This window comes from Mastacembelus armatus, chromosome 20, assembly GCF_900324485.2.
Source record: "Mastacembelus armatus chromosome 20, fMasArm1.2, whole genome shotgun sequence".
NCBI classification, from domain to species: Eukaryota; Metazoa; Chordata; class Actinopteri; order Synbranchiformes; family Mastacembelidae; genus Mastacembelus; species Mastacembelus armatus.
The window spans coordinates 9,921,234-9,947,018 of record NC_046652.1 but is presented as its reverse complement, the minus strand read 5'-3'; the positions used below and the strand labels follow the sequence as shown (position 1 = coordinate 9,947,018).

At 38.6% G+C, this 25,785-nt stretch overlaps 1 protein-coding gene across 3 annotated transcripts in view; it reads left to right on the top strand.

Moving 5' to 3' along the window:
* esyt2b (extended synaptotagmin-like protein 2b) overlaps positions 1-22,783 on the top strand; it is a 32,526-nt gene extending 9,743 nt beyond the window's left edge. The window contains exons 6-23 of one of the 3 annotated variants that reach the window (XM_026292890.1): positions 486-575; positions 3,232-3,287; positions 8,835-8,955; positions 10,089-10,265; positions 10,467-10,549; positions 13,147-13,195; positions 13,375-13,464; positions 13,596-13,691; positions 15,098-15,160; positions 18,601-18,675; positions 19,925-20,011; positions 20,119-20,268; positions 20,427-20,779; positions 21,063-21,161; positions 21,381-21,512; positions 21,833-21,938; positions 22,052-22,101; positions 22,192-22,783. In XM_026292890.1, the coding sequence (XP_026148675.1) occupies positions 486-575; positions 3,232-3,287; positions 8,835-8,955; positions 10,089-10,265; positions 10,467-10,549; positions 13,147-13,195; positions 13,375-13,464; positions 13,596-13,691; positions 15,098-15,160; positions 18,601-18,675; positions 19,925-20,011; positions 20,119-20,268; positions 20,427-20,779; positions 21,063-21,161; positions 21,381-21,512; positions 21,833-21,938; positions 22,052-22,101; positions 22,192-22,282 (1,968 nt within the window). In that variant the 3' untranslated portion in view covers positions 22,283-22,783. Of the gene's footprint in view, positions 1-485; positions 576-3,231; positions 3,288-8,834; positions 8,956-10,088; positions 10,266-10,466; positions 10,550-13,146; positions 13,196-13,374; positions 13,465-13,595; positions 13,692-14,344; positions 14,447-15,097; positions 15,161-18,600; positions 18,676-19,924; positions 20,012-20,118; positions 20,269-20,426; positions 20,780-21,062; positions 21,162-21,380; positions 21,513-21,832; positions 21,939-22,051; positions 22,102-22,191 lie in introns of all 3 variants that reach the window. The other 2 variants (XM_026292889.1, XM_026292891.1) reach the window with 2 other exon arrangements.
* The last annotated feature ends 3,002 nt before the right edge of the window (positions 22,784-25,785 follow it).

Below are 25,785 nucleotides of genomic sequence, written 5' to 3'. Positions count from 1 at the left end.
GCTGATTTTAATCACAGATCTTGATTTTCCCTTATTAAGTTGCAGGAACTTTTCTTGGTCCCAGAAATAAAGCCTTAGAATGAATGCACTGGCTTTATTAGTATGTGTTTCACTGATGGAATTGCTGTTTCAAATGCAGCTCTACTGCAAATAAAAATACATATAGAGCTTTAAAACAAAAATATGGTGCTACAATTCAAACATCCATTGTTCCCTACTGTGGATTACAGCGGCTGTGCAGTGTTCACATGACGCATCTTAAGCACGTCCCACACTGTAATCCTTGTAATTGTCATAATATGTTATGGAAAAGGTGGAGGATGACACTGGGTAGGTGTGAAGTCGTGCTGTGATCGAGTTTCCAACCCCTGATGTACTGCAGCTACAGTACTGTATTAGCTCCACCTCTGAGGAATGTCAGGGGCCATAGGCGTATCAGTTGTTTTTGTGTGTATCTGTAATGTGTTCCTTGTGTGTTTTTGCAGATCCATGGTGTGTTGAGAGTGGTGATGGAGCCACTTCTGGGTGATTTGCCTCTTGTTGGAGCGATGTCCCTCTTTTTCCTCAAAAAGCCAGTAAGTCCAGATGATGATGACAGGAAATGAATGAAATAAATCCCTTGAATGGAACAGTAGTTAAAATTAAAGTTTGAATAAAATGTCATGTAATGTCATATGACTGAAATAGAAGTAATAATTTGACATTTATACAGTACACTGAAATAAAAAAAAACAATTTCCTAAATATTTTCCATCACATTACCCATTTAGTTATTTCACATGAATTATGCTCTTTACACTGAATATGTTGCTGATGTTGGACCAATTTTTGTGAATATCCCAGAAATATTGTTCAGTTTGGTTTTCATGTATTTTGTAGACTCACTACATGTTATGTTAAATATATTTTCATAATTACTTCATATTATCTAGCAGTGTGTACCTTGGTTTTCTCCCTTGCTAATCTGTTTTCATATTTCTGGCAGAAAGAATAATACATCAATTATGCTTTAAACAATTATTTCAAAAGAAAAATCACAGCAGGATAATGTTTCTTAAATTTTACAGTCATAACTTTTAATTTTAATATCAGTTTGTTTTCCTTTCCTGCCATTGGCTTTGTCTATGCTCTTACAGCATAAACTTTCTAACAGCACACAATTTGCATTTCACATAACCAGTTGCTGCCTAATAGTTTCCAGTGCACGTCATCAATCTCCCTGTTCAGCTCCTGTGCATCGCCACTGCTGCAGAGCTTAAAAATGTTTGACCGATTTATTCCAAAAGGGAGGACCCAGTGGAACTATAGGAGAGCTTTAAATAGCTACAGATCAAGCCAGCCCTACTTTGGCTGATTTTTCTAACCCAGGCACTCAGCTAAAGCTCATGGTGGAGATATTACTGTAGGAGAATGAAGGGGGATGGCACAGCAATTCTAGTCAATAAATTGTGGTGCAGTCCCATGTGTACACACACACACACACACACACACTTATGCATCTCAGTCTTCTTACTGCTTCCAAATGAAGAACATTACAGTGCTCTATTGAAAAATAAGCATTCTGTACCTTGGAATTCAGATAACTCATTGTGCTTCTCTTAGCATGCCTTACAAGGTCCGACCCTGAGGTACAAATGAAACAAAAACATTTCCATTTTTTAATTTAGTATAAAGAATGGATATAGATGGAAGCAGTTATTTGGGCTCTGACTTCATGGAATTTTGTTGGCTCCAGCACCTAGTTCTTTCACATGGGGTTTTCTATGTATTGAAATGTGATATAAATTGATAAATAGCTTTAGGGTTACGATTTTGCTACCGGTACCTTTGGACAGGACCTTGCTAGCTACTTCTCTGGTGTCAGTATTAATGCTAACCTAAACTAACTGTCTTCAGGCTTCACATAAGGATACAGGCAGGAGAGCTGCATTAATCTTGTTATCTAATTTTTGAGGAGAATAAGCCCATTCTCCCAAATCACAAGATAGCCTTCTGAATTTGACAATTTTGTATTGTTTCCCACCATTAAAGGTGTTAAATTAATAATTCAAAGTGAGCACCAAAATGATCTTTATATTTTAGAAGCTAATAGCTGAAAATGTTGGGGATTATTTCAGGACTAGTTTATTTAAAATAAAAACATCAGTTATTTTTTTGATTGATTCCCTGAATTAATGACCAGTTATTTCAGATTTGCTTGGCCCATAGTTGGAATATAGTGCTGTTTCTTTCAGTGCATCCTTGTTAACCAAATATAAGCAGGAGTCTTTTGGCTTCCTCAGAGAATTGATGTGCACTCTGGGGTGTGTCCCTCCACACCATATTCCAACAACACACAGCCATCCCCCTACATCATTCACAGCCCTGCAGTGCTCCCCTCTTCCCTGCAATGCACAGTGCATCTGCTGCAGTGTAAGCATCTTGGACAGAAAAGTGTGGTGGGAAAGGCTCATTAAGACAACACTGCTCTTTCAGCTTGCAGACAGAAACAGGTCAAAGCTTACTGAGATGCAGCAACTGTCTTACATCACAGATATAATGCTATGTCTCACCTTAATTATTATTTTTTTCCTTTATCCCTCCTCCTTTTCAGGATCTGACATTCCTGCTTCCTGTTTTATCCAGATAGTAAATGAAATTGGAACGTAATGTATTAGGACAATGTGACAACTGCTACTGGTGCAAAAGAAAAGTATATTCTCCTTTACCCCATTGTATCCTGAAAACTGATGGGATCTGTGCTTTCTGCCCTGTTGTTGCAACTCCTGAACCAAAGTTAATTGTACACACAGCATTAATTCTTGTGTATGTAATGTAATAAGATAAAACAAGCAATGCTTAAATATACAAGGACAAGAAATTTTGTTGTATATTTTACTTTATAGTCCATGACCAAACTAGTTTGCAGGGAAATAACCATGTTGAATAAATCACACATTGTTCTTAAATGATTCATAGAACAGCATAGTAGGTCAAGAAGTATTGTCTTTAAATGACCCAAAACAGGAGCAAAACTTTTGATTTATATCATTTTGCTGCAGTTTGCGTAGGACTCTTTGTCTTTGCTGTTATAAATCAAAAGGGATTGTTGGCCAGGAAACAAGAAGCCAAATGGTATATGTAGCACAGAGGGCAGAAAACAATAAAGTTAAGTGTTTGGATCAATTCAAGGTAATTCACACTTTCCACTCTTACTGGTACAATCAAATTTTTTTCTTCTTCCTCTTTTAGCTCGTGGACATAAACTGGACTGGCCTCACCAATATACTGGACATTCCTGGTCTCAAGTAAGTTGATTCAACACAGGCTTTACTTCTGTATTAAGAAAGTATATCTGTATCTATCAGAGATACAGTGTGGTTGTGAACAAATTATATATGCATTACATTGAATGCACTTTTACTTCGAAATATGTGTTCAAAATCCAGAATATCTTTGGATTTAATGCATGATACATTCCACATACAGTTCCATTATGAACTGCTGTTGACTTCATTTTAAAAAATATTATGCACTATATTATTGTATGCATGTATCATGACCCATTTTAATGCTCTTGTATTGTGTGGTATTTATGCTTTCATGCAGACATTATGATGAAAAATCAGCTTAAGATAATAGTTAAATGACCTAACAGGGCTAAGACAGGTCAGATCAGCAAATCTGGTGTTTGTTCATCTTTCCTCCTTTTGTCTTGCTTGTATTAAGCGTCTTTTCCTCTTTTGTTATCTTTTAGACTTAGCTGAGAGTAAATGAGAGCTGTCCTTGGCCCAACACAATTACTTGCTGTTGTCTTGAATGATTCATACATTATTTATACTGCACATAATGTGATGTGATGTAAAAATGCTGCATGTGATTTTCTGACATTACATTTTGGCCTCATGGCCTGCTGATGTGGACAGACATGTCAACACAGGCTCAGTCCCTTAGCCCTCAGAGTCATCTGTGGGGATAAAATGGATGCACGTAACCTTGTGGACTGCAGTGTGTGTGTGCTGCTCTACCAGCTACAGAGGTTGTGGAATGCAACAGCAGAGAGACAGCTTCAGCTGCCTATTTGAGGACCCACCCAGTGTGTCTCTGTTATACCCTGCTATTATTATTATTATGCAATATAGTGTTACTTGTTTTCATGTTGTAATATGTCATTTTAGAGTAGGAATCAAAACATGAGTCAACAGCCATACTAGCAGCCATGTGAAGCTGTACTTAATACCACAGAGATTTGAGCTAAATACTAAGGTTAGAATGTGGAATTAGTCCACATGAAAAACAATTCAGATTTTGACCTGACAGCTCCACAAGTCAGAGCATTGCCAAAGGGAATAGCAATTTATTCAGTATTTTTTGTGGCATTTTTTAAGTATAAAAAAATACTAATGGTGAGACAAGAGAAAAGATTAGCAGATTATCAAAGCCATTGAGACACATCCATAGATTGTAGAACATGTGAGTGTATATTTTGTGCAGTGAGTAATGTCCAGTGTGAGTAACGTACAATGAATGAATACATGGGGGTGTTACAGTGTTTATGCCAGGGAAACAACAGAAATTAACAGAATTAATAAGCTTTGATGCACAAGAAATCCCTTTACACCCTTAGCTCTAAGCTGGAGAAAAGCTCCAGCTCTGATCAGTCCCCCACCAGATAATGGCTGATAATAGGCTGACAGAGTAGAGCTGTTGCCTGCAGTTTTATTGGAAGACAAGGTGATGACAGCTCAAATGAATGTTTCTCCTGACTCTAGGCAGCCAAGGTGAATAAACATTGTTTATTTCAGTTTGGCTTTTGTCAGCGCAGAGGGCACTTGTGCTGCTTCACTATTGTTTCAGGCATTGGTCCTGAAGGAGCCTCAGAAACTTTCACTTTATCTTTATTATAATAAGAAATTGCAAGATTGTAAAAATATCTGGCTGTTTGTAAAAATATATTGCAAACTGTGTACTATGACTGCTGCTCTTAACTCTAAAAATATTTACCATTTCCATTTTGCTTAATCAATTTAAATGCCAAGTTAAAATAAAAATGTAAATGGTTAAGCCCAGTGTTGGCTGGACTGTCTGAATGAGGTATTTTCAGCCTGACAGATCGTGTTGGCTTTGAGTCTGTGTTTGCTGTTTGTTATACATTGGGGCCAGGTGTGCTGTGATCTGGTGTAGTGACTGACAGTGCAGAGGAAATTAGCAGCTGTTGTATCTTACACACAGCTAATAATCATAGTAATAAATACATTACCCTACAAAAATAAGACTTTTTGATCCCTTTGCTAAGGAAAGATTCAGAGCCTTAACTATAGAAACTGTGGTAGTTAGTAAGGTTTTGAATTTGATGGCACTTCGTTCACTGTACCAAATATAGGTTGTAAAGTTTTAATTGCAGCTTTTTTTGGAGCTTGTTATTATGACAACATAAAACCTCCATGAATTTTTTAGATATTGCACTTCCTGTTTGTTGGTTTCTTTTCAGCTTGAGCTGGTTTAATAAATTATCTGCAACTAAATACATTTAATACAGTTAATGTGAGTTATACAAAGTAAATTCAGGAGCGGCAGAGATGGCAACTCTTCTAAGTAAGCCTTGTTGCCATTACCATTTGGTATGGTTATGTTTATTGGCAGCTTAATGCCAGGCTCACACTACAGGATTTTTAAAATCCTTGTATGAGCCAACCCTTAGTGATGTGATATACCAAAGTTACTAAGCTGAATTAGTTTTTCAATTTAGAGGAACAGGAAGAATTAAGTAATTTAGCTTTAGCTGAGGTTATTGCACCTCCTAGAACAACTGCATTAATTAATTCCTTTTTTTTTCCAAGTAATGATTGCCATTTTAAACCCAGCCAAGTAGCAGGCTGGTAACAAGAATCAATTTGGGAATCTACTGTGAAATGCTCCTGTCTGATTTTTCAAATTGAAACTGGCATGACTAATTTATGCCTGCTAATTTTTAACATACAGTGGGTACGGAAAGTATTCAGACCCCTTTAAATCGTTCACTCTTTGTGTCATTGCAGCCATTTGCCAAAATCAAAAAAGTTCATTTTATTTCTCATTAATGTACACTCAGCACCCCATCTTGACAGAAAAAACCAGAAATGTAGAAATTTTTGCAAATTTATTAAAAAAGAAAAACTGAAATATCACATGGTCATAAGTATTCAGACCCTTTGCAGTGACACTCATATTTAACTCACATGCTGTCCATTTCTTCTGATCCTCCTTGAGATGGTTCTGCTCCTTCATTGGAGTCCAGCTGTGTTTAATTAAACTGATTGGACTTGATTAGGAAAGGCACACACCTGTCTATATAAGACCTTACAGCTCACAGTGCATGTCAGAGCAAATGAGAATCATTAGGTCGAAGGAACTGTCCAAGGAGCTCAGAGACAGAATTGTGGCAAGGCACAGATCTGGCCAAGGTTACAAAAGAATTTCTGCAGCACTCAAGGTTCCTAAGAGCACAGTGGCCTCCATAATCCTCAAATGGAATAAGTTTGGGACGACCAGAACTCTTCCTAGACCTGGCCGTCCAGCCAAACTGAATAATCGTGGGAGAAGAGCCTTGGTGAGAGAGGTAAAGAAGAATCCAAAGATCACTGTGGCTGAGCTCCAGAGATGCAGTAGGGAGATGGGAGAAAGTTCCACAAGGTCAACTATCACTGCAGCCCTCCACCAGTCGGGGCTTTATGGCAGAGTGGCCCGACGGAAGCCTCTCCTCAGTGCAAGACACATGAAAGCCCGCATAGAGTTTGCCAAAAAACACATGAAGGACTCCCAGACTATGAGAAATAAGATTCTCTGGTCTGATGAGACCAAGATTGAACTTTTTGGCATTAATTCTAAGCGGTATGTGTGGAGAAAACCAGGCACTGCTCATCCCCTGTCCAATACAATCCCTACAGTGAAACATTGTGGTGGGAGCATCATGTTGTGGGGGTGTTTTTCAGCTGCAGGGACAGGACGACTGGTTGCACTTCAAGGAAAGATGAATGCGGCCAAGTACAGAGATATTCTGGAAGAAAACCTCTTCCAGAGTGCTCAGGACCTCAGACTGGGCCGAAGGTTCACCTTTCAACAGGACAATGACCCTAAGCACACAGCTAAAATAACAAAGGAGTGGCTTCGGAACAACTCTCTGACCGTTCTTGACTGGCCCAGCCAGAGTCCTGACCTAAACCCAATTGATCATCTCTGGAGAGACCTGAAAATGGCTGTCCACCAACGTTCACCATCCAACCTGACAGAACTGGAGAGGATCTGCAAGGAAGAATGGCAGAGGATCCCCAAATCCAGGTGTGAAAAACTTGTTGCATCATTCCCAAGAAGACTCATGGCTGTACTAGCTCAAAAGGGTGCTTCTACTCAATACTGAGCACAGGGTCTGAATACTTATGACCATGTGATATTTCAGTTTTTCTTTTTTAATAAATTTGCAAAAATTTCTACATTTCTGGTTTTTTCTGTCAAGATGGGGTGCTGAGTGTACATTAATGAGAAATAAAATGAACTTTTTTGATTTTGGCAAATGACTGCAATGACACAAAGAGTGAAAAATTTAAAGGGGTCTGAATACTTTCTGTACCCACTGTAGTTTTTGCTAGTCTAGTATATAAAATGATCTCATTTTCCATGGTTTTACTCCCATTATTTGTGTGAACAGAAAACACAAATTGTATTAATCTGAATTTTCAAGATGACCACTTTATACTTAATTTTGTTTGAAATTGTATATTGTACAAATGCATTGGCACTGACGAGTGGTTGCACACCTGTCTTCATAGAGTTTTATGCCAGATTTTCCCTGCCTACCTCAAGGTCATGTGTTTGCTAAAAATTGCATAAATCAAACACCATTTGGACAATCTAACAAGAGTATCAAGTGCCCTAACTTTACATCATTTACGTAACATTTAATAGTGTACTTGTAATTGATCTGTACTGGTTCCTTCTTCAACCTCCTCCATCATTTCCCTTTCTTTTTCAGTGCCATGTTCACCAGCAGGCTTACATTATACTATCAGTATTTGACAGACATAATTTTTAGTGCTGGGCTGGCAATAAAATATTATAGGACATGCATTTGCCTTGTAGGCTATAAAGCAATAAAGAATTGATGAGCATTCTAGAAAAAATATGATTACCATATGCTGAGAGAGAAATGATCTGGTTACAACACAGGCGGCACAGTGCCTTGGTGGTTACCACTGTTGCCTCACAGCAAGAATGTTTCTGGTTTGAAACCCAGCAGGGGCCTTTGTGTGTGGAGTTTGCATGTTCTCCCTGTGCTTGCGTGGGTTTTCTCCAGGTACTCTGGTTTCCTCCCACAGTCCAAAAACATGTATGTCAGGTTGATTGGTGTCTCTAAATTGCCCATAGGAGTGAGTGTGAGTGTGTGAGGTTGTTTGTCTCTATGTGGCCCTGTGATGGACTGGTGACCTGTCCAGGGTGGACCCCTGCCTTTCACCCAAAGAGAGCTGGGATAGGTTCTGTCAGATCCCTGTGTTTATTTTACTGTAAAGCAAAGTCAGTTTTACAGAAATTTAGTGTTAAACAATGTTAGAAGTAACATGCAAGAAAGAAACATGCTAGTGCACTGTTATGTTAGCTCATCTTTCGCAGATTTTCATAATTTTGAAATAGTAATTGGTTGTAGGTTGATTACCTTAAAGTCCTGTGAATATCTGAATGAAGTTGATGAATAAAGTTTCATCTCATCATCAATATTTACATATACAGTATGACAAGGGCACTCTTACTGTCATTTAAGTAATTTATTGCTTTCTTCTGTTTATCTCCCTTCTGTGTCCCAACCTTCCCTCCTGCTCTCACAGTGGTTTCTCTGACAGTTTGATTCAAGATATTATCTACAGTTATCTGGTTTTACCCCACCGTATCACCATCCCACTGGTCAAGGATGTGGAATTGGCCAAGCTACGCTTCCCAATGCCAAAGGTACTAATGCAGTTTTGAAATGCATCCAGTTAACTGAGGCTTACTAAGCCTCCTGTAACTGTCTTTGTCCCATAGCTTCATGAGGGAATTCTTGGTTAGCAGCTGAAAGTCCTTGATATTCAAATATTGTAAGATTGAGCTTTTTTGTAATGTAATAAAGTATTAAAAATATATACCAGTCAGCCACAACATTAAAACCACTGGCATGTCAAGTGAATAACACTGATTATCTTGTTAAAATTGGCATATGTCAAGAGGTGGGATGTATCAGGATGCAAGTGAGCATTTCCTGAAGTTTTTGTACTGGAAGCAAGACAACTGGGCACGTATAAGGATCTGAGCAACTTTGACAAGAGCCTAATGGTGATTGCTAAGTGGCTAGGTGACAGCATCTCTAAAACAGTAGAGCTTGTGTGGTTGCAGTACACAGAATCTGCCAAAAAGAGTCCAAGGAAGGATAACCAATGAGTGCAGCTGTCATCATGGTTCTGTCATAACGCTATGCATTAAAACTGCTTGAACAAAAGAGCAAAATTCCATGTTCAGGCTGTGTCACAAGGACCAGGCTGTTAATGTTGATCCACATTAAATGATTAATTGAATAGTTCAGACAGAAAATGGACAATTTTGACAATTAATTAATCTTGTAATTTATCAAACAATGACAAGAAAATACAAGAATTTGCTGATTTGCTAGCTGTTCGATTTAGTTTAGATGTTGTTAAGTCACTTTCTGGGTTGGAACAGAAATTATAAACTTAAAAACAACTTTTGAAAGTCATAATTAGTGACCATTTTGAGCAGTCTAAGGTCTTTGGTCACATGATACTTCATGAGAATGACACTGAGAATCTCCACAGAGATGCTTCATGTCCATTTACTTTTCCTTCTTAAGACATAAAGTAGTTGTTTAAGAGCAACTTGAACATGAATATATGAAAGCACAAAGGTTTTCCAGCATAATCTGAGTAGATTTCTAGATTGTTCAAAGTTGACACTGTTTGACCTTAATAATAGCTTTGCACAACATTGGCAGTATCTTAAACAGCTAGACAATGTCACACTGTTGCCTTAAAGTGTCAGAGGCTGCTATTTCATAGCTTTTCTTCATAATGCTCTGCATGTCTCCATAGGGAGTCTTGAGGATCCACTTCTTGGAGGCTCAGGATCTGGAAGGGAAGGATAAATTTCTGGGAGGGCTGATCAAGGGCAAGTCTGACCCATATGGCATCATACAGATCGGTAACCAGCTGTTTCAGAGCAAGACGGTCAAGGAGAGCCTCCATCCCAAGTGGAATGAAGTTTACGAGGTGACAACTGTGGGATGTCTGTCAGAGTAGGGGGTGTACATTACAACGATGCAGTTTGAATGTTACTTGTTACATTACTTGTTGAAAGTTACATTTGGAGTTTATGATTTCAATTTACATAGTTAATATTGCTGTCTATATCTGTCTATTGGCTCATTGTACATGTTTGAAGAAGCGTCAGCATGTTCTTGTGTTTATCAGGCACTGGTGTATGAACACTCAGGTCAACATCTTGAAATTGAACTGTTTGATGAGGATCCAGACAAAGATGATTTCCTGGGAAGGCGAGTCTCTCACATTTCCTGCCCTGCTCTAATCATCTCACATATACAGTGGGCTCTATTTTCCTGAAACAGGGCATATGCAAGTCTAAACTCCACGCAAAGGTGCATATGTGGCTTTCCAACATTTTTTTTCCCCCAATTTTGGTGATTAGTAGCATTGGCAGGTATTGGGGGCCGTCAGGCACAGTCAAGTACAACCTGGCCCAGTATGTAAGAGAATACATTATTGTGGTGCATTATGAGCAGCTGGACTCTGGAAGGGCTTTAAAAATCAGGTCCCCTCATCTACTTTAAGTACAAAGGAAAATTCGATATCATGGCATGGAAATATAGTATCGGGTGCAAAGGATTTCCCCCTATATTATATCTATATATCCTGTGCATAAATATTCACTCAGACATCTGCTGTCATGAATCATGAATTGAGGACCCAAACATAGATGTGGGACAAGGATATCAAGGCCAGTAAAAAAGCTTTAAAAGGGCAATGGTGAAGAGATACAGGTTAGTAATAGTGGTATAAATGAAACTCAGGGTAGAGCAAAGCATGAAATAAAGCAGAAACTGGGAGGTAACTAGCTCAGAATTACACTGGCTGAAGAACATAAGAACATACAGGAATGTGTAACAAAACTGAAGCCACAGAGCCATGGAGCAACAGGAGTGCCCGTTACATCTGGACAGGAAACAAACATGGAACAAACAACTGACCAGCTTTAGGGGAGAACACGCATCCCTAAACAAGCAGGATGTCAGATGAAGAGGGTACCTTTGGAGAAGGTGGGACAGCAGACTGGATGTTGACTGAGGAGCACATTAACTATCATCCAGTGATACCAGTCCTGGAGCAAGCTGGGCTTCAGGTGGGATGTAAGCCAGTGGTGTTGACTCTTCTGCAAACTGGACATGGAACTGGGCTGCAAACTGAGTGACAGCTGGAGAGCCTGGTGCAGAACAGCCCTTAGGCTGGACAACCAACTGAGCTACAAACGGAACACCAGCTTTGTAGAGAGACTGGAATAAGTTCAAGAATGGGGACAGGGTAAGTAACAGATGTTATCTCACTGGGTGTGGCTGACCCAAGAATGGAAAAAAACATGGCATGTTGGCAGCTCAAGAACCAACTGGCTGAGGTGCAACGACTGGTGGGCACAAGAAGTTCCACTGACAAACTTCAACTGGTTTCAGGCCGGAACTTAGATGTGCAGCATGACTGAACCTGTGGCCTTGGCTCAGTGATGGGCTGGAACTTGAATGTGCAGAATGACTGGTTCTGTGGCTTATAGACTGTCACCTGCAGGGGCAGGGCTTTCTCCGGCGATCACCGAATGGGAGCCCTAGTAAAAGGACACTTCTGGGTCAGGGACAGAAGTGGAATAGGAACTAGCATCCATCCATCCAGGATTATGGGGGGTACTGGAGCTGATCCCAGCTGACGTGGGGCAGGGACATAGTGGACAGATCACCAGTATCTGATAGGGCTGGCACTTAGAGACAAACACTCACGCTCACATTATCACCTACAGGAAGATTAGAGTCACAAATTAACCTCACCTGCATATGTTTGGACTATGGGAGGGACTATTCTTGGTCTAAACAGGGGATTGGGATGGCTAGACGCTAGCAGGTCTACCACTAGCTACAGACTTGCTGTTAGCTCATTCAGTCCTAACAGACAAGCTGACCAACTGTAGCAGAAAAGGGACTAGCCGGCTGTGAGGCAGGCTTCAGACATGCCACCCCTATAATCAACTGATGGATAACAAACTTGGAGAAGCTAGCAGGCTTGGTACTGACAGCACACGGTGTAGATTACAAAATGGGTAACACTGATATTGCTACAGCAGAGGAACCACCAATCAAAACCAGATAGCAACAAGAGTGAAGGTGACAGGCAGGACAGGCAATAAAATGGAACAAAGAGTCTATGAAAATGAATGTCCAGAAAAACAAAGCCAGTGAGCAGGACTGAGTCCGACTGGGGAAACGGGTTACAGGAAACGGGACTGATGCTGGAAGTCTCCAAGAGAAGATTCTCCATTGATAATTTAGCAAGTGGATGCACATGGCTGGTTTTTAGTACAGTAAGAACAGGTGAGTGCAAGTGAAGTGGTGAAAGTGGAAGGGGAAATGTACTAAAAAATACCAATGTGCAAAAAAAAGAAAAAGACTTGGCTGTGTTTGAAGCTACTGTACACCAATTTTGCTCTGGCAAGGAAAATAGAACCCATGGTTTGATATACCTCAGGCAGTGTGACTGGTGTGTAAGAACTGGCTTTGTTGTTATCTGACAGCTGTGTATCGACGAGCTAAAGATTTGGTGTGGCATTGCATACAGTAACCTGTTGAAATCTGACGGGTAGGGGCGTTCAAATTATGGACTGTGGACTTAAGTTAAAGTGAAGTAGAGATGTCCCACAGATCTGGATTCAAAGGCAAAGTCTTGTCACTAGTCAAAGCCCTGACACTATACCACTACACTGACAAAACAAAGCAGCCAGTCGATAATTGGCCCCCTCTGTTTAGATGTATTGGTGTGGCTTCTCTGTTTACTGCTTTGTTTTCTAATTTGAGTAATTATCTGTCATTATTCACAGCCTGATGATCGATATGACTGAACTGCACAAAGAACAGAAAGTTGATGAGGTAACACGTTTACTGGCAAAATTATATTACAATAGAATTTGAGTTACATCCTTTAAATGAATAGTTCCACTTATTAGGAGATTTGCTAATTTGCTTTTTTCTTAATATATAATATATAATTCAATTCAGAATAAAAAGTTAGGTTCCTCAGTGACTGATGTTTTGTCATATTATTTCAGTGGTTTGACCTTGAGGAAGCTCCTACTGGGAAACTTCACTTAAAACTGGAGTGGCTGTCTTTGCTCTCCACTCCTGAGAAGTTGGATCAGGTACAACACTGAAAAACAGACTTTCTTTCTTAAACAAATTAACCTTTGTCTGTCCCTGTTTATTTATTTGCTTCTGATAATAGAGGTTGGATACGTATCAGTTATCTTTTCTGTCTTTCCTGTCCAAACAGGTCTTGCGAAGTGTGCGTGCCGATAGAAGCCTGGCCAATGATGGGCTATCGTCAGCAGTGCTGGTGGTCTATCTGGATTCAGCAAAGAACCTGCCAGTAAGATTCTGCAGGGTTCTCTTTGTTTTTATGCTGGCAGTGCTATGGATACAATGCTATATCTTGTTATAAAATATAACATTAGGCTTACGAAGGATTTTTGTTCTCCACCCAAAACATACACACTACATTTACAACACTCTGAACTAGTTTAGTAAGAAATGCTATCGCACGTGTTTAAATAAGGATTATTGGCCAGTGTGCACAATGCTCCACTTTCCTGTTACCATTCATACGTTGTGATCCTCGAGTGACTTCATTGATTTTGCCTTGTTTTTTGAAATTTGGTTTTCACTGTACTCTGACCTCCAGATGTACCTAACACCCATGGCAGGTTTTATTATTACATTGGCTCAAAATGTTATAGCAAGTTATATGAATTAAGCATTGCAGCTTGGAGATTCCGTCTTCTTTTTTTTAAGACTTCTATGTTTAAGAAGCTTCAAAAAACAGCCTTGTGCATTAGGTTTATCTAACGAGGTTAGAAAAGCATAGAAGGCCATAAAAGTAACTTGAAACCTGAAAGGAATCCTTCAGTTTAATGGTTACATTGAATTTCACCATCTATTACATATAACACTTTTGTAGCCATCCTTTTTCTCAAACTGTAACTTCACATTTTGCTCTTTATTTCTCTTTTCTCTTCACCCAAGAGTGTTTTCACAGGCAGCTTGGGCTGTGGAAATTTAAGTGAAAGGAGAGCGTCTGGCCTAGTTTTTTGTGAAAGCAATACATCAGAGTATAGAACGATATTTGTGAGTCCACTTGTAGTTTGCATCTTGGTAGTATTAGTGTATTGGCAGTGTGCTATGATGTGAGTAGAACAGTAACAGAGGAGTCCTTAAAACATGAATGCTAAAGCTTGTGTTAGCTGCATGGTTTTATTGCAATAAAAATAAAATAAAAATCTCATAAAAATACTCACAATGTCAAAAATCCATTAACATGAAATAGATACAAAATAGAGGATGTAGCCATGCAAGCTGAAACCATGCCCCTTGTTAGATGGATGCAGATTCTGCTAAATCAGATGCTCAGTTTAAGGCAGTAGTGAAACATATTTACAGTAAAAAGAGTTGACAAGCAAAACCAGTTAATGATTTCTGGCTGTGTTAGTGAGCCCGTTTGTGTGTAGACAGAAAGTCTATAGAGGAGCTTGTTAAATGTAACACGGGGTCTCAAACTAGCCGGTCCAAGACTCCCCTGTAGTAAATTCCCTCATTATTCTGTTTTTATCGTTAGCGCTCTGCAGTAGCAACTATATCAACCTTCACATGACTTTTTATTTATTATTCATGTCATTCTTGTTTCAGTACATGTGCCATGTGTCTTAACCATACTGAATCTCTTATCCTACTAACTATGGGTGTGATTTTTTTTCCCTAAATCTCCTTGTGGTTTAAAAGAGCAATCTGTCAGATTTCACATATGACGGGTTGAAGCAAGTGTCAGTTTTTAAGGCCCTTAAGGTAATGTTTGACATTCTGACTGCATGTGCACATCACACCCTGTGTTTCACCTGTGTTGGTCCTGAAGTGCACCATTCAACATCATATGCTTATAATGTTAAACAAGCAGAATGAAGTGTATTTTTTTAAATGCTCATGAAGATAGATGATTTCATTCTCTGTTTGACGTTTGGGTTGTGCTGTGCATTATTCTTTTCTTTCTAATGATACATGATTTTCCACATTTCCTAACTCATGCAGCTGTACATGTAAAATTCTAATTCAATTCAAAAGAGAAATTAACATTTTGCTGGCTCTCAAGCAATCCCCGCACATTCTCATTCTCCTCAATGCACTGGAACTGCAACAGCATGCCTGCATATGAACCCAGCTTGTGTTACATGATGAATAAACTCATCATGCCAACTTCATGTTGCAGTATTTGCCAGGCCAACATTCAAATGAAGTAGTCACTTGAGTGTGGTAGTGCAATATAAAAAACAAAGAAACAATGACTGTTCCTCTATGAGACCTGTGAAACTACGATTCCAACTGTGATTGTGTTATTGAGTAACAGGTGCTGTACTGATTTACAACATAGCTGTTCAAAACCAATCACAGTCTCAGGTTACACAAAGTTACTCAGAAATCAACTGACACCTCCTGGAAGCATGAGTTGTTTTTTGCCTTTCATAATTCTAAGAAGTTTCAAGCCTCAGTCAGTCACCCTGGCACTCCCAAAGTGCACCAGCAGTCCATGCTGAAGCTCACTGTAATTTTAGTACAACTGAAGTACAAACACTTGTGGTTTGCTCCTAGTAGTCCACCCTTTATCATCATTGCAATGCTACTGCTGATTGACAGGCCAGGATGATTTACTGTTTAATGCATTTCCTCAATACTTAAATATGAACCTGCTTTGTCTCAGACAACATAAACATGTACACAACTATACAAATCTTGCATCACCACCTCAATGAAGACTATCAAAATATGGGTTTTATAGCATGTTTAGCTTTGTCTCAGCTACGACAGATACATGCACTGAATAAAAACAGACAAACCTGGAAGCAGAAAGAGCAGCACACCGTCACACCCAGGATTAGACACAAGTTTTATGCATGTTTGTAGAAATCAGATAAGCCTTTGTTCCATCAAATACCACAAAATTTCCAAGCAACCCTTCAAGGAAACATTTTCATACCCTTTATACATCAGTGAGTGTGTAAAGGGCCTATGTATTGGACATTGGATTCAAATATTTATTGGCTCATTTGAGCTTTGTTGTTTGGGTCATGATGTTATAATCATGTTATATGTAATGTTTTGTTATTCATTTATATACACATGCAAGTAGTGTATGTTGATACACAAAAAAGCCTTAATGTTCATCAAATTAGTGAGCAGGTCAGAGACAGACTGAATCACAGATACAAAACAGAAATTGTGTCAGACTATATCATAATAAACAAACAAAATAAATATTGTCAGTTTTGTCTGTCAGGATTCACTTTCAGTGTCAGACCCAAATGCAACACAGACGCAGAGCGAGGCTTAGGAATGAATGACATTTCATTGAAACCGATAGGTCTATAATGGAACCAGAAATTCTGGACTTGTTTAAATAAAGGTCTGTGCAGTGGAGCTAGGTCCAGCACAGGTAGGAGAATATTTGGCCATGAGGTTGGCAATTCACAAGGAGCTTGGCACCACAAAGCAGACATGTGACAGGAGATTTAGTCTGAGGTTGGCAGGTTCATATGCAGAGGGATAGTCAGGTTTGGCAGAATTATCAGTCAGAAGCCAACAGATCTGCTATAAGATAGGCAGATTCTCGAGGCAGGAAGACAGACAGGTTCGGAGGAAATTACCAGACGGAGAGTGGATAAGAGATTTCATTTATAACATTAAGGTTCAGTTAAAGGGAAGCCGATAGATTAGACAGGATTACCAGTCTAGAGAATACAGGTGATCTGTTTTATCAGGCAGGTGTATGCAGACAAGGGCCAGGGGAAAGCTGGAGACTTAGTCTGGGGCAGGTAGGGTACAACAAGGAGCTAGATTTGGATAAGGACCGGTCATCTGTAGACAGGTGGCTTGGTCAGGGATAGACTCAGTCAGGAACAGTCAGACAGGTAAACAGGCCAGGTGGGTGCAGGTGAAGAAAACAGAATTAGAGGTGTCACCATTAAAGAGTAGACAGGAAATGGTGAAGAAATCCAGGAGAACAGGTCAGGGACTAGCAGGTTATCTGTGAAGCAGTGGAACCTCAGGTTGTAAAAGAAATGGTGAGCAAAACACTAGTGTGAGAGATGCTAGGGTGTGAGGCAATCTGGCGCTGAGGGAAAAGTGATTGGGGTTTATACAGCTGGAAAGAGTACAAAAACAAGATACTGGTGGATCTCCTCAAGGGGATACTGACAGAGTCAAAGTGCCTGCAGGTAGGGACAAAAGGACAGGAAGTTCAACAAAATAAGAGCCTTGGGCAGGAAATGAGCAGAGATCCTGACACTGTCAGCGTCCTGTAAGTCTGTCACTCTGCACAATATGAAATGGCAAAAAACGCATTAATGCTGAAAACATGAATTAATTTGTACATATTCCATCAAAAAGCACAATATGCTGCAAAATTGGACCATTACATGCCCAGTGACATTTTTATACATCATCAATTTTACTCAGAATACATAGCCCTATAAAACATAGGTCATCTCATAGGTCTTTGCAATATGCAGAGCACATCTCTCCGCTTTGACTCTAGATTCAGATAAGATAAAATTTCATTTAAAACCCTTTAACTAGGGAAAAGAGGGAAACAAAACACATTGTACAAGTGGAAATATATGCATATAACAGCTGTCATTTATACACTGCAGAGAAGTAATACTAGAATTACAATTTATTATAGTACTAATTTGAAACTCTCTATATAGAAGTTTTTGTGCTAATTGCCTTCTCAGTTCAAGATGTAGCATAATAAACGGTAGGATTGTGTTAATCAGCCTGCATGTACAATGTGGAGTTTAATTCTAATGTCAGTGAGAAATAGACTTCAATTTAAACACCATCCTCAGGAAAAAGGACAGGTTAATGGTAAGACCTTCCCTTTATTGTCATAGCCCCTGGCCTGTGGACTTCTAGGGTATTATTATTCTGTAAGGAATACTGGATAATACTTAGCCATCTAAACCGAGCATGCTAAAATTAGACTGCAGAGGAGACAAAGCTTGGCAGTCTCCCCGGAAGCATCTTTGTGTGCAACCCTGCTTGTCAGAGATGATAAAGTTCATTCCCTTATTGACTGTTTCACCATTGTGTGCTTGATACAGTGCCTCAACAGTAATGTTTGTATGAGTTTGTGTTTGGGTGTAATTATGTTGCTTGTTACTGAAGATTAATTTGTTTGTCACAGTGAGGAGAATCAGTTAACACCACACTGTCTGTCTGTGATTCTCTCACAGTCTGCAAAGAAGAGCAGCACTGAACCCAACCCTTATGTTCAATTCACTGTTGGACACAAAACACTTTATAGTAAGGTGAGTATATACTGTGAATATCCATTAGTGGTATTATATTGTTCAGTTTTTGGACTGCAGAATAAATGTATTGATGTGTGTTCTGAAGTATGAAGAATGTATCTTATTCTTTTTCTGTCCCTGGACCTTCACCAACATACTATTAAGTGTCAGCAAAATCACTTATGCTGTGACATTAATTGTAATTACTGTCCATTTCTTATGGAAAAATTCTGTGTGGATCTCAAAAGAAAAAATATTCACAAAGGGAAAAAAAACACTTAGAGTAAGTGGACCAAGAAATTGGCGGTGCAGAGATTTTACTGCAAGCAGTAAAAATATTTTAGTTTTATTAAAAGGTTTTAGTTTTATTATCTTAGACCCCATGCTAGTTTGGGCAGTAATAAATCAGACTTAAAATAACTCTGGTCTCCAGGACTTTACATGAATCAGTGCAATAGGGAGCTGAGTCTCAGCCTGCATCCACATCAATCATGCAGAAATATTTGCCCTTGGTAGGAAGTAATTGGGCAAGTTATTTTAAACCTTTATCTTGTGTTGAATTGCTGCATGTGTTACATATATTTTTAATAAGTGAGGGTGTAAATTTTATTATCACACTATGCTTATATCCATTCTCTTAACCAGCAATCAATGTTTGCTGATATATCAAAGCATGTAAGATTCAATGCAGGGGTGTGCGAACAATGTGCACTTCAATGAAAATGCATACAGATGTGGTCGTGTCACAATAAAGGCCTAATACTCCGGGCACTGACCACTTCAAATGCCCTTAAAGATTAAAACACTTTAAGTTCATAGTCATTACTCAGATTCAGATTCATTGTCATTCATTTTTGCGTCACAAGTACGCATATGAACGAAATTACATTTTCATTGCTCGCAAGGTAGAGGAGAGGTAAAATAAGTAACGAAGAGGTAGAATATGTAATAAAAATAGAAAAGACTAAATAGAATAAAAATAATAGATGAAATAAAATAAAATATGAATAGGATTACAGTGCACATAACTTAGAAGTCCCAAATAAAAATACTGTACTTGTGCTATGTGAATATCACTAACAAGACTAAAATCATTTCTATGCAGACATGAATGATACCTATTGCACTTATTGCCCATGTATTGCGCTTTCAATACGTGGGCATATTTCATATTATTGATGGATTTCTGCAGAGAAACAGAGTGTTTTTAATTAGCTACTCTCAAGTGTCTTTTAATCAACAACAAACCACATGTCTGTCCCTAAAGATCCGGTACAAGACCAAGGAGCCTCTGTGGGAAGATTGTTTCTCATTCCTTGTTCACAATCCCAGGAGGCAGGAACTCGAGGTGGAGGTAATGCTAAATACCAAAAACAACATGTATTACTGATAACGTCAAGCTCCAAATAATGGAAACAGCTGACTTGCTCCTTAAAGCAGATCTTCTTTCTTTATGCACAGGTAAAAGATGACAAGCACAAATGCACCCTGGGTAATCTGATGGTGCCTTTGAACAGCCTGTTGACCGAGGAGGACATGACACTGTCCCAGTGTTTTCCTCTCAAGAACTCTGGGCCAAGCTCCACCATCAAACTTAAGATGGCCCTGAGGGTGAGAAAGGACAGAGTCTCTGTGTTGTAAATGTTTTAGACAGATGTTTAAGATCCACTGCTTTAGCCATAAAGGATTGTGAGAAGGCTGTGTGTTGAGTGGCACAGTACATTTAATGTTCATTAATTTAAGGCTACTGTCTTCCTGTTTTCTTGTAGATCTTGTCCCTGGAGAAGCAGGTATCGTCTGACCAGCCCTCCTACGTCCAGGTCAGAAAGTCCAGTGTTCTGCAACCAACCATGGCCCCCTCCCACAGACCATCAGCCTCAGATTCCCCACTGCCTCCACCCACACCTCCTCCACCCATAGATGCTTCCACCTTTACCCTTCAACACAGGGATGGGGAGCCGTACTCAGCCAGCCCTCTCCGCAGCACCTCCAACCTGAGCACCTGCATGTCGAGTTCCCAGAAACACCTGCCTCATAAGGAGTCCACACCCAGCCTAGCCTCTGATATCTCCCTGCCCTTTGCTACTTTGGAACTTCAGCAAAGACTTCATCAACTTCAGAAGTAAATAACAGATATGATTTTTATGTTTTCCATATGTCAGCAGGGTGACATATTGCTTCTAATTCCTTAATCTTCTTTGCAGCTTTTGTTTGCCTCATTCACTTTTACTTCATTTAATTTCTGAAGTTGACTTTGGTAGAATGGTTTTAATGTGTATATTTATGTATCAATTATTTGACTGTTTGTCTAACTATTAATCTCTGTGCATATGTTGGCATGCACATATTCTAAATTCAGCTACAGTGTCTAAAAGTGACTGAGGCTGACTATGGTGTGTTTATAGTGGCACAGCCCCCAGCCAGTACCCCCTGGGTGAGGTCCAGCTAACAGTTCGACACAGCTCCCAGAGAAACAAGCTCATTGTGGTGGTCCACGCCTGCCGGTGAGGCCCAAACGATCACCATACACTAAATTATATTTCTCTCTCATTTCACCATGATTAATTGTGCTGCTGTGGTAGTTTGGGGATAGTGGTTATTTAGTATGCATATTGTCTTTCATTTCCATGGCAATATACTTTACAATAAAGAATCAAAGAGGCAACAAACAACATCTGCTTGGCAACCTAAGAGTCAAACAGTTTTGTCCTTTGTGTCCTCAGTAACTTGATAGCCTTCACCAAAGATGGCTCAGATCCCTTCATCCGCCTCTATTTGCTGCCTGACAAGAGCCGGACAGGGAGAAGGAAGACCAGTACAATGAAGAAGACCCTTAATCCTGTTTATGATCAAACGTGGGTTAGACACTAACATGTCTGTCAGTTGCACAAATTATTTAATATCATTTTAATGTGTGCTTGTTCTCAAAGCTTTATAGATTTTGAGATGCTTAAAGTTTCAACAGTTAATTAAACCCATTTATAATGTTACAAGTATTGCATACATTTGAAAGCTGTTTGGTTTTAAGAGACCCTTGAAGCTGTTTTCTATTGCAACTTTTTATTGTTCCTCTCTCTTGATTGTCATTGGTTTTTAATGATATGGTGATTTCCTGTGGATTCATTGTCACAATGAATCCAACATTGATTTTGTGTGTGCTTGTGTGTGTTTGAAGGTTTGAGTTTAGTGTATCTATGGTGGAGCTCCACAGGAGAACTCTGGATGTAGCAGTGAAGAACGGAGGGAGCATGCTGTCCAAACACAAAGGGCTTTTAGGAAAAGTAAAGTCTTTGTTTCTGGATTTTGTATATAAATATAAAATATTTTCCCATAGAGCCCATTTCAAATATTCCACAAATTGAAAATCCTAATTAATTTTTGTTCAAAATTGCAGGCGCTGGTAGATTTAAGTGGAGAAGATATTTCAAAAGGATGCACACAATGGTAAACTTCTGCAATGCTGACAGATTTCTTAATGTGATAGACAACTTATTTTAGCACATGTATGAATAATTTTATCATTTTCCCATGCAGGTATGATCTGAGTGAAGATGGGTTGTCATCTCAAGGCATAACAAGAATTCAAGACCCCTCCTCTCATAGTGAAACTGCTTCCCTGCTGTAATATAATTGTCCATTGTAATTGAAAAATTGTTCATCTAAGGCCACAATATTTTTGTCATAGCGAGACACATTTGTCATCTAGTTTCCAGGAATAATTTATGCATGTTGTACAATTTTTTAAACATTTTCTATGATTTCATTATCAATCGCAGTTGGAAGACGTATTGTAATAAAACACACAGTTTTTCCTCTGTTGTTAGTTTTAATGTTTAATTGTTAGTGTTTTATGTAAATATCAAGATGCTGATGTATAATTGAAAGAATTTGCAGGGATTTTCATGGTAAAAGAAAAGATTGAAAACTGTTAAAACTATTATTGCTTGTACAGTTTGTGAGAAATTGTGCTTTGTTGCAGGAAATCTCTTACCAAAGGAACAGACACAATCACAAAAGTAGTGTTGACTTTTTTGTCATGTAGTGTTATTTGATTGTTGTTTATGCTTGATTACAAACTTGGAATGCACAAATCCAACAAATGAAATGTTTGCTCTGTATGTTTTAAGAGGACTGTTAGTGCAATTTTGGCTGTTCTCAATGTTTTCTCCAATGTTGAAGACCTGGGGGAGGGAGGGGGGTGGGGGCATTTTAGGGCTATGAACGAGTGCTGCAGAATATGAACACTATGAAGAATACTTGAATTATTGTTTGATTACTTTTCAAACCAAATGTGAGTTGAACAAAGTAAAAAAACAAAAACATCATTTAGGCAGCCAGATTTTGTTTAGATGACACAGCTGTGTCTTTGGGTCGTATGTGTTTTGCCATGCAGTTGTTTGCTGAAGCTTTTTTAAAATGCTTTTCTTGTTATCTATCCTGTGCCTTAAAGATCCACTATGTAATGTTTGCCTTTCAATGTTATTAATTTAAATGATATGATGCCTTGTGGCGTTTTAACAATAAATAGCATTTCTTGTGGAAAGACTATGAAATATTTTCTCCACTTTCATATGTAACAGCTGTGATGCCACAAATGCTGTTTTTTTCTATTTTTGAAGTTCATAAATTATAAAAAATAATAATATATTCATTAAATATTAATGCTGCACAATCTCCTTTGGGGTAAGTGTCCTACAGAAAATACTGTGTGAAACTATAATCACTGTAGAGACTTTGGGGCTCTGGTGAAGACTTGCATGTACAAGTACCATATCCCCCATCCCAGACTCGAAAATTTCACTAAGTGTTGAATGGAGAAGTACCATAGCCCAGGCTAGAAAATTTCACTGTGTTGAATGGAGAAGTACCATAGCCCAGGCTCGAAAATTTCACTAAGTGTTGAATGGAGAAGTACCATAGTCCAGGCTCGAAAATTTCACTAAGTGTTGAATGGAGAAGTACCATAGTCCAGGCTCGAAAATTTCACTAAGTGTTGAATGGAGAAGCACCATATCACCAAGTACCATAGAAGTTCATAAATTATAAAAAATTAATAATAATATATTCATTAAATATTAATGATGCACAATCTCCTTTGGGCTGAGTGTCCTGCAGAAAATAGTCTGCAACTGCAATCACTGTAGTGACTTTGGGGTTCTGGTGAAGACTGGCAGCACAGTGATTTGTCGCCATCGTGTGGCAGAAGACACAAACCACAAATACACGTCAGCGTCCTGTGAGTTCTGTCGTTACAGCTGATGTGTATACTGCCACCTGCTTTACCGGAGGAGGATGTAGCAAACATATCAATTACACCCAGTGGGATTTTTTTTATAGAAAGATTAAAAATACGGGAATATATTTAAATAGGATAGAATGGTAAAATACAGGAGGGTTGGCAGGTATGCGTCGTGACGCACGGAGTTGAGATTATGCGTCAGTCACTTCGTTGTTTTTTGCTGCAAAACACACAGTAGTAGTAGTAATCGTCTACCATAACACCAGTAATTATCAGAATACAAGTATTTATTATGAGCAAATGCAATAAATGAGATAGCAACAACTGTGATTAGTAATTCTGATATGAACTTAATCAAGTAATGGTCAAATTGTTTATATTAAAAGAAATCTTTATAAAAATCAATTAGCATTCAATCGTTAATGCTACAGTCCTGCAGCCACATGTGATTTACACTGGCATCATATTATAATGTATTATTCATTATAATATGAAGTATAAACCAGCACAGCAGACACATCTCACAGGTTGTTCACTCAATAACTGGGACAACATCTAAATATGAGATGCAGACACAGGAGAGTCTACTTTATTAAGATCAGTATGTGGAGCCTGCTCAGAGTGAAGAGGAAGAGCTGCAGTAGTGGAAATTGGTCCAAAGATGGCACTCATACCCAAATAGTGAGACCACAATTTCCTTTAGCTTTTCCTGTGATGAAGAATTAACAGTTCTTAACTAGAGATAACATATTTGTAAATACACAGTCATCATCATCTTTACTAAAATTATTGGTTGTGTGTCAGTTGCTTATTTGTCAAATGTGAACAAAGTGTGTGCGCTTTCATTTTGCTACAGCGACAAACTTTGGAGATTAAGTCAAATCAATTTCATTTCTATATCCCCAGATTTCAAATTTGCCTAAAAAGGTGCTTAAAGGAACAACACACAAGAAATGTTTAGCTGTGAAAAAATGGAAGATATTTCAGGAAGAACAATGATGACAAACATACAATAGATGTCATGTATATGAAAACAGACAAACATGGGCTACATTTGCATCACGTGCTGGTGTGGTTCAAATCTATTCCAAACGACTCTGATTAGTGCCACACCAGCACACAGATGGAAGAAGAGTCAATAGAGGTCAGAGTGTGTATAATTATTGTATTGATTGGTAAAGAAACGAAAATTGCAAAATCTGATGATCAATACTGATGTCATAAAGGCAAAATATTTTGTATATAAACCCAAATTTTGTGAATACCCCAATCCCTGTCTCTGAGCTGTCTGAAGAATAATCTCCCAGTGTCAGCTGGGATTGGCTCCAGCCCCCCCATTAGACAACAGGATATGATAATGATAATGGATGAAAATTTGGATGAAAATTTTGAGAATGTCTTTCCAAACATGATATTCTTTTGACCACTAATAAAATAATGAATTCATAATAATGAAAATACTAATGCTAATACCATTATCAATATTAATACTACTACTATTACTACTACAGTTTCTACCCTTGCTATTACTACCACAACTACTACTAGTATTTGTATTATTATTTTTATTGTTGTTGTTGTTAACAACACTGAATATTGTGATTAGTCTGCTAATTTAAATACCACTATGTATTTTACATAAAGTTTTTTTTTCTTTTTTTGACTGCTGTTTCCCTTAAAACCTTTCATGTGTCATGTGTTTTGGGATTTTTACATTTAGCCCAACATGAAATACAGATTATGCAAAAATGGAAGAGATGACAGATATATTAAAGTAGGTCAGCCATACTACAAATCCAAATGGAACAATGTCCGGCCTCACAAAGCAAAATACTTAAATGGCAGTGCAGCTGCAGTATAAATACAATTTTCCTTAGTAGCTCTTCTTA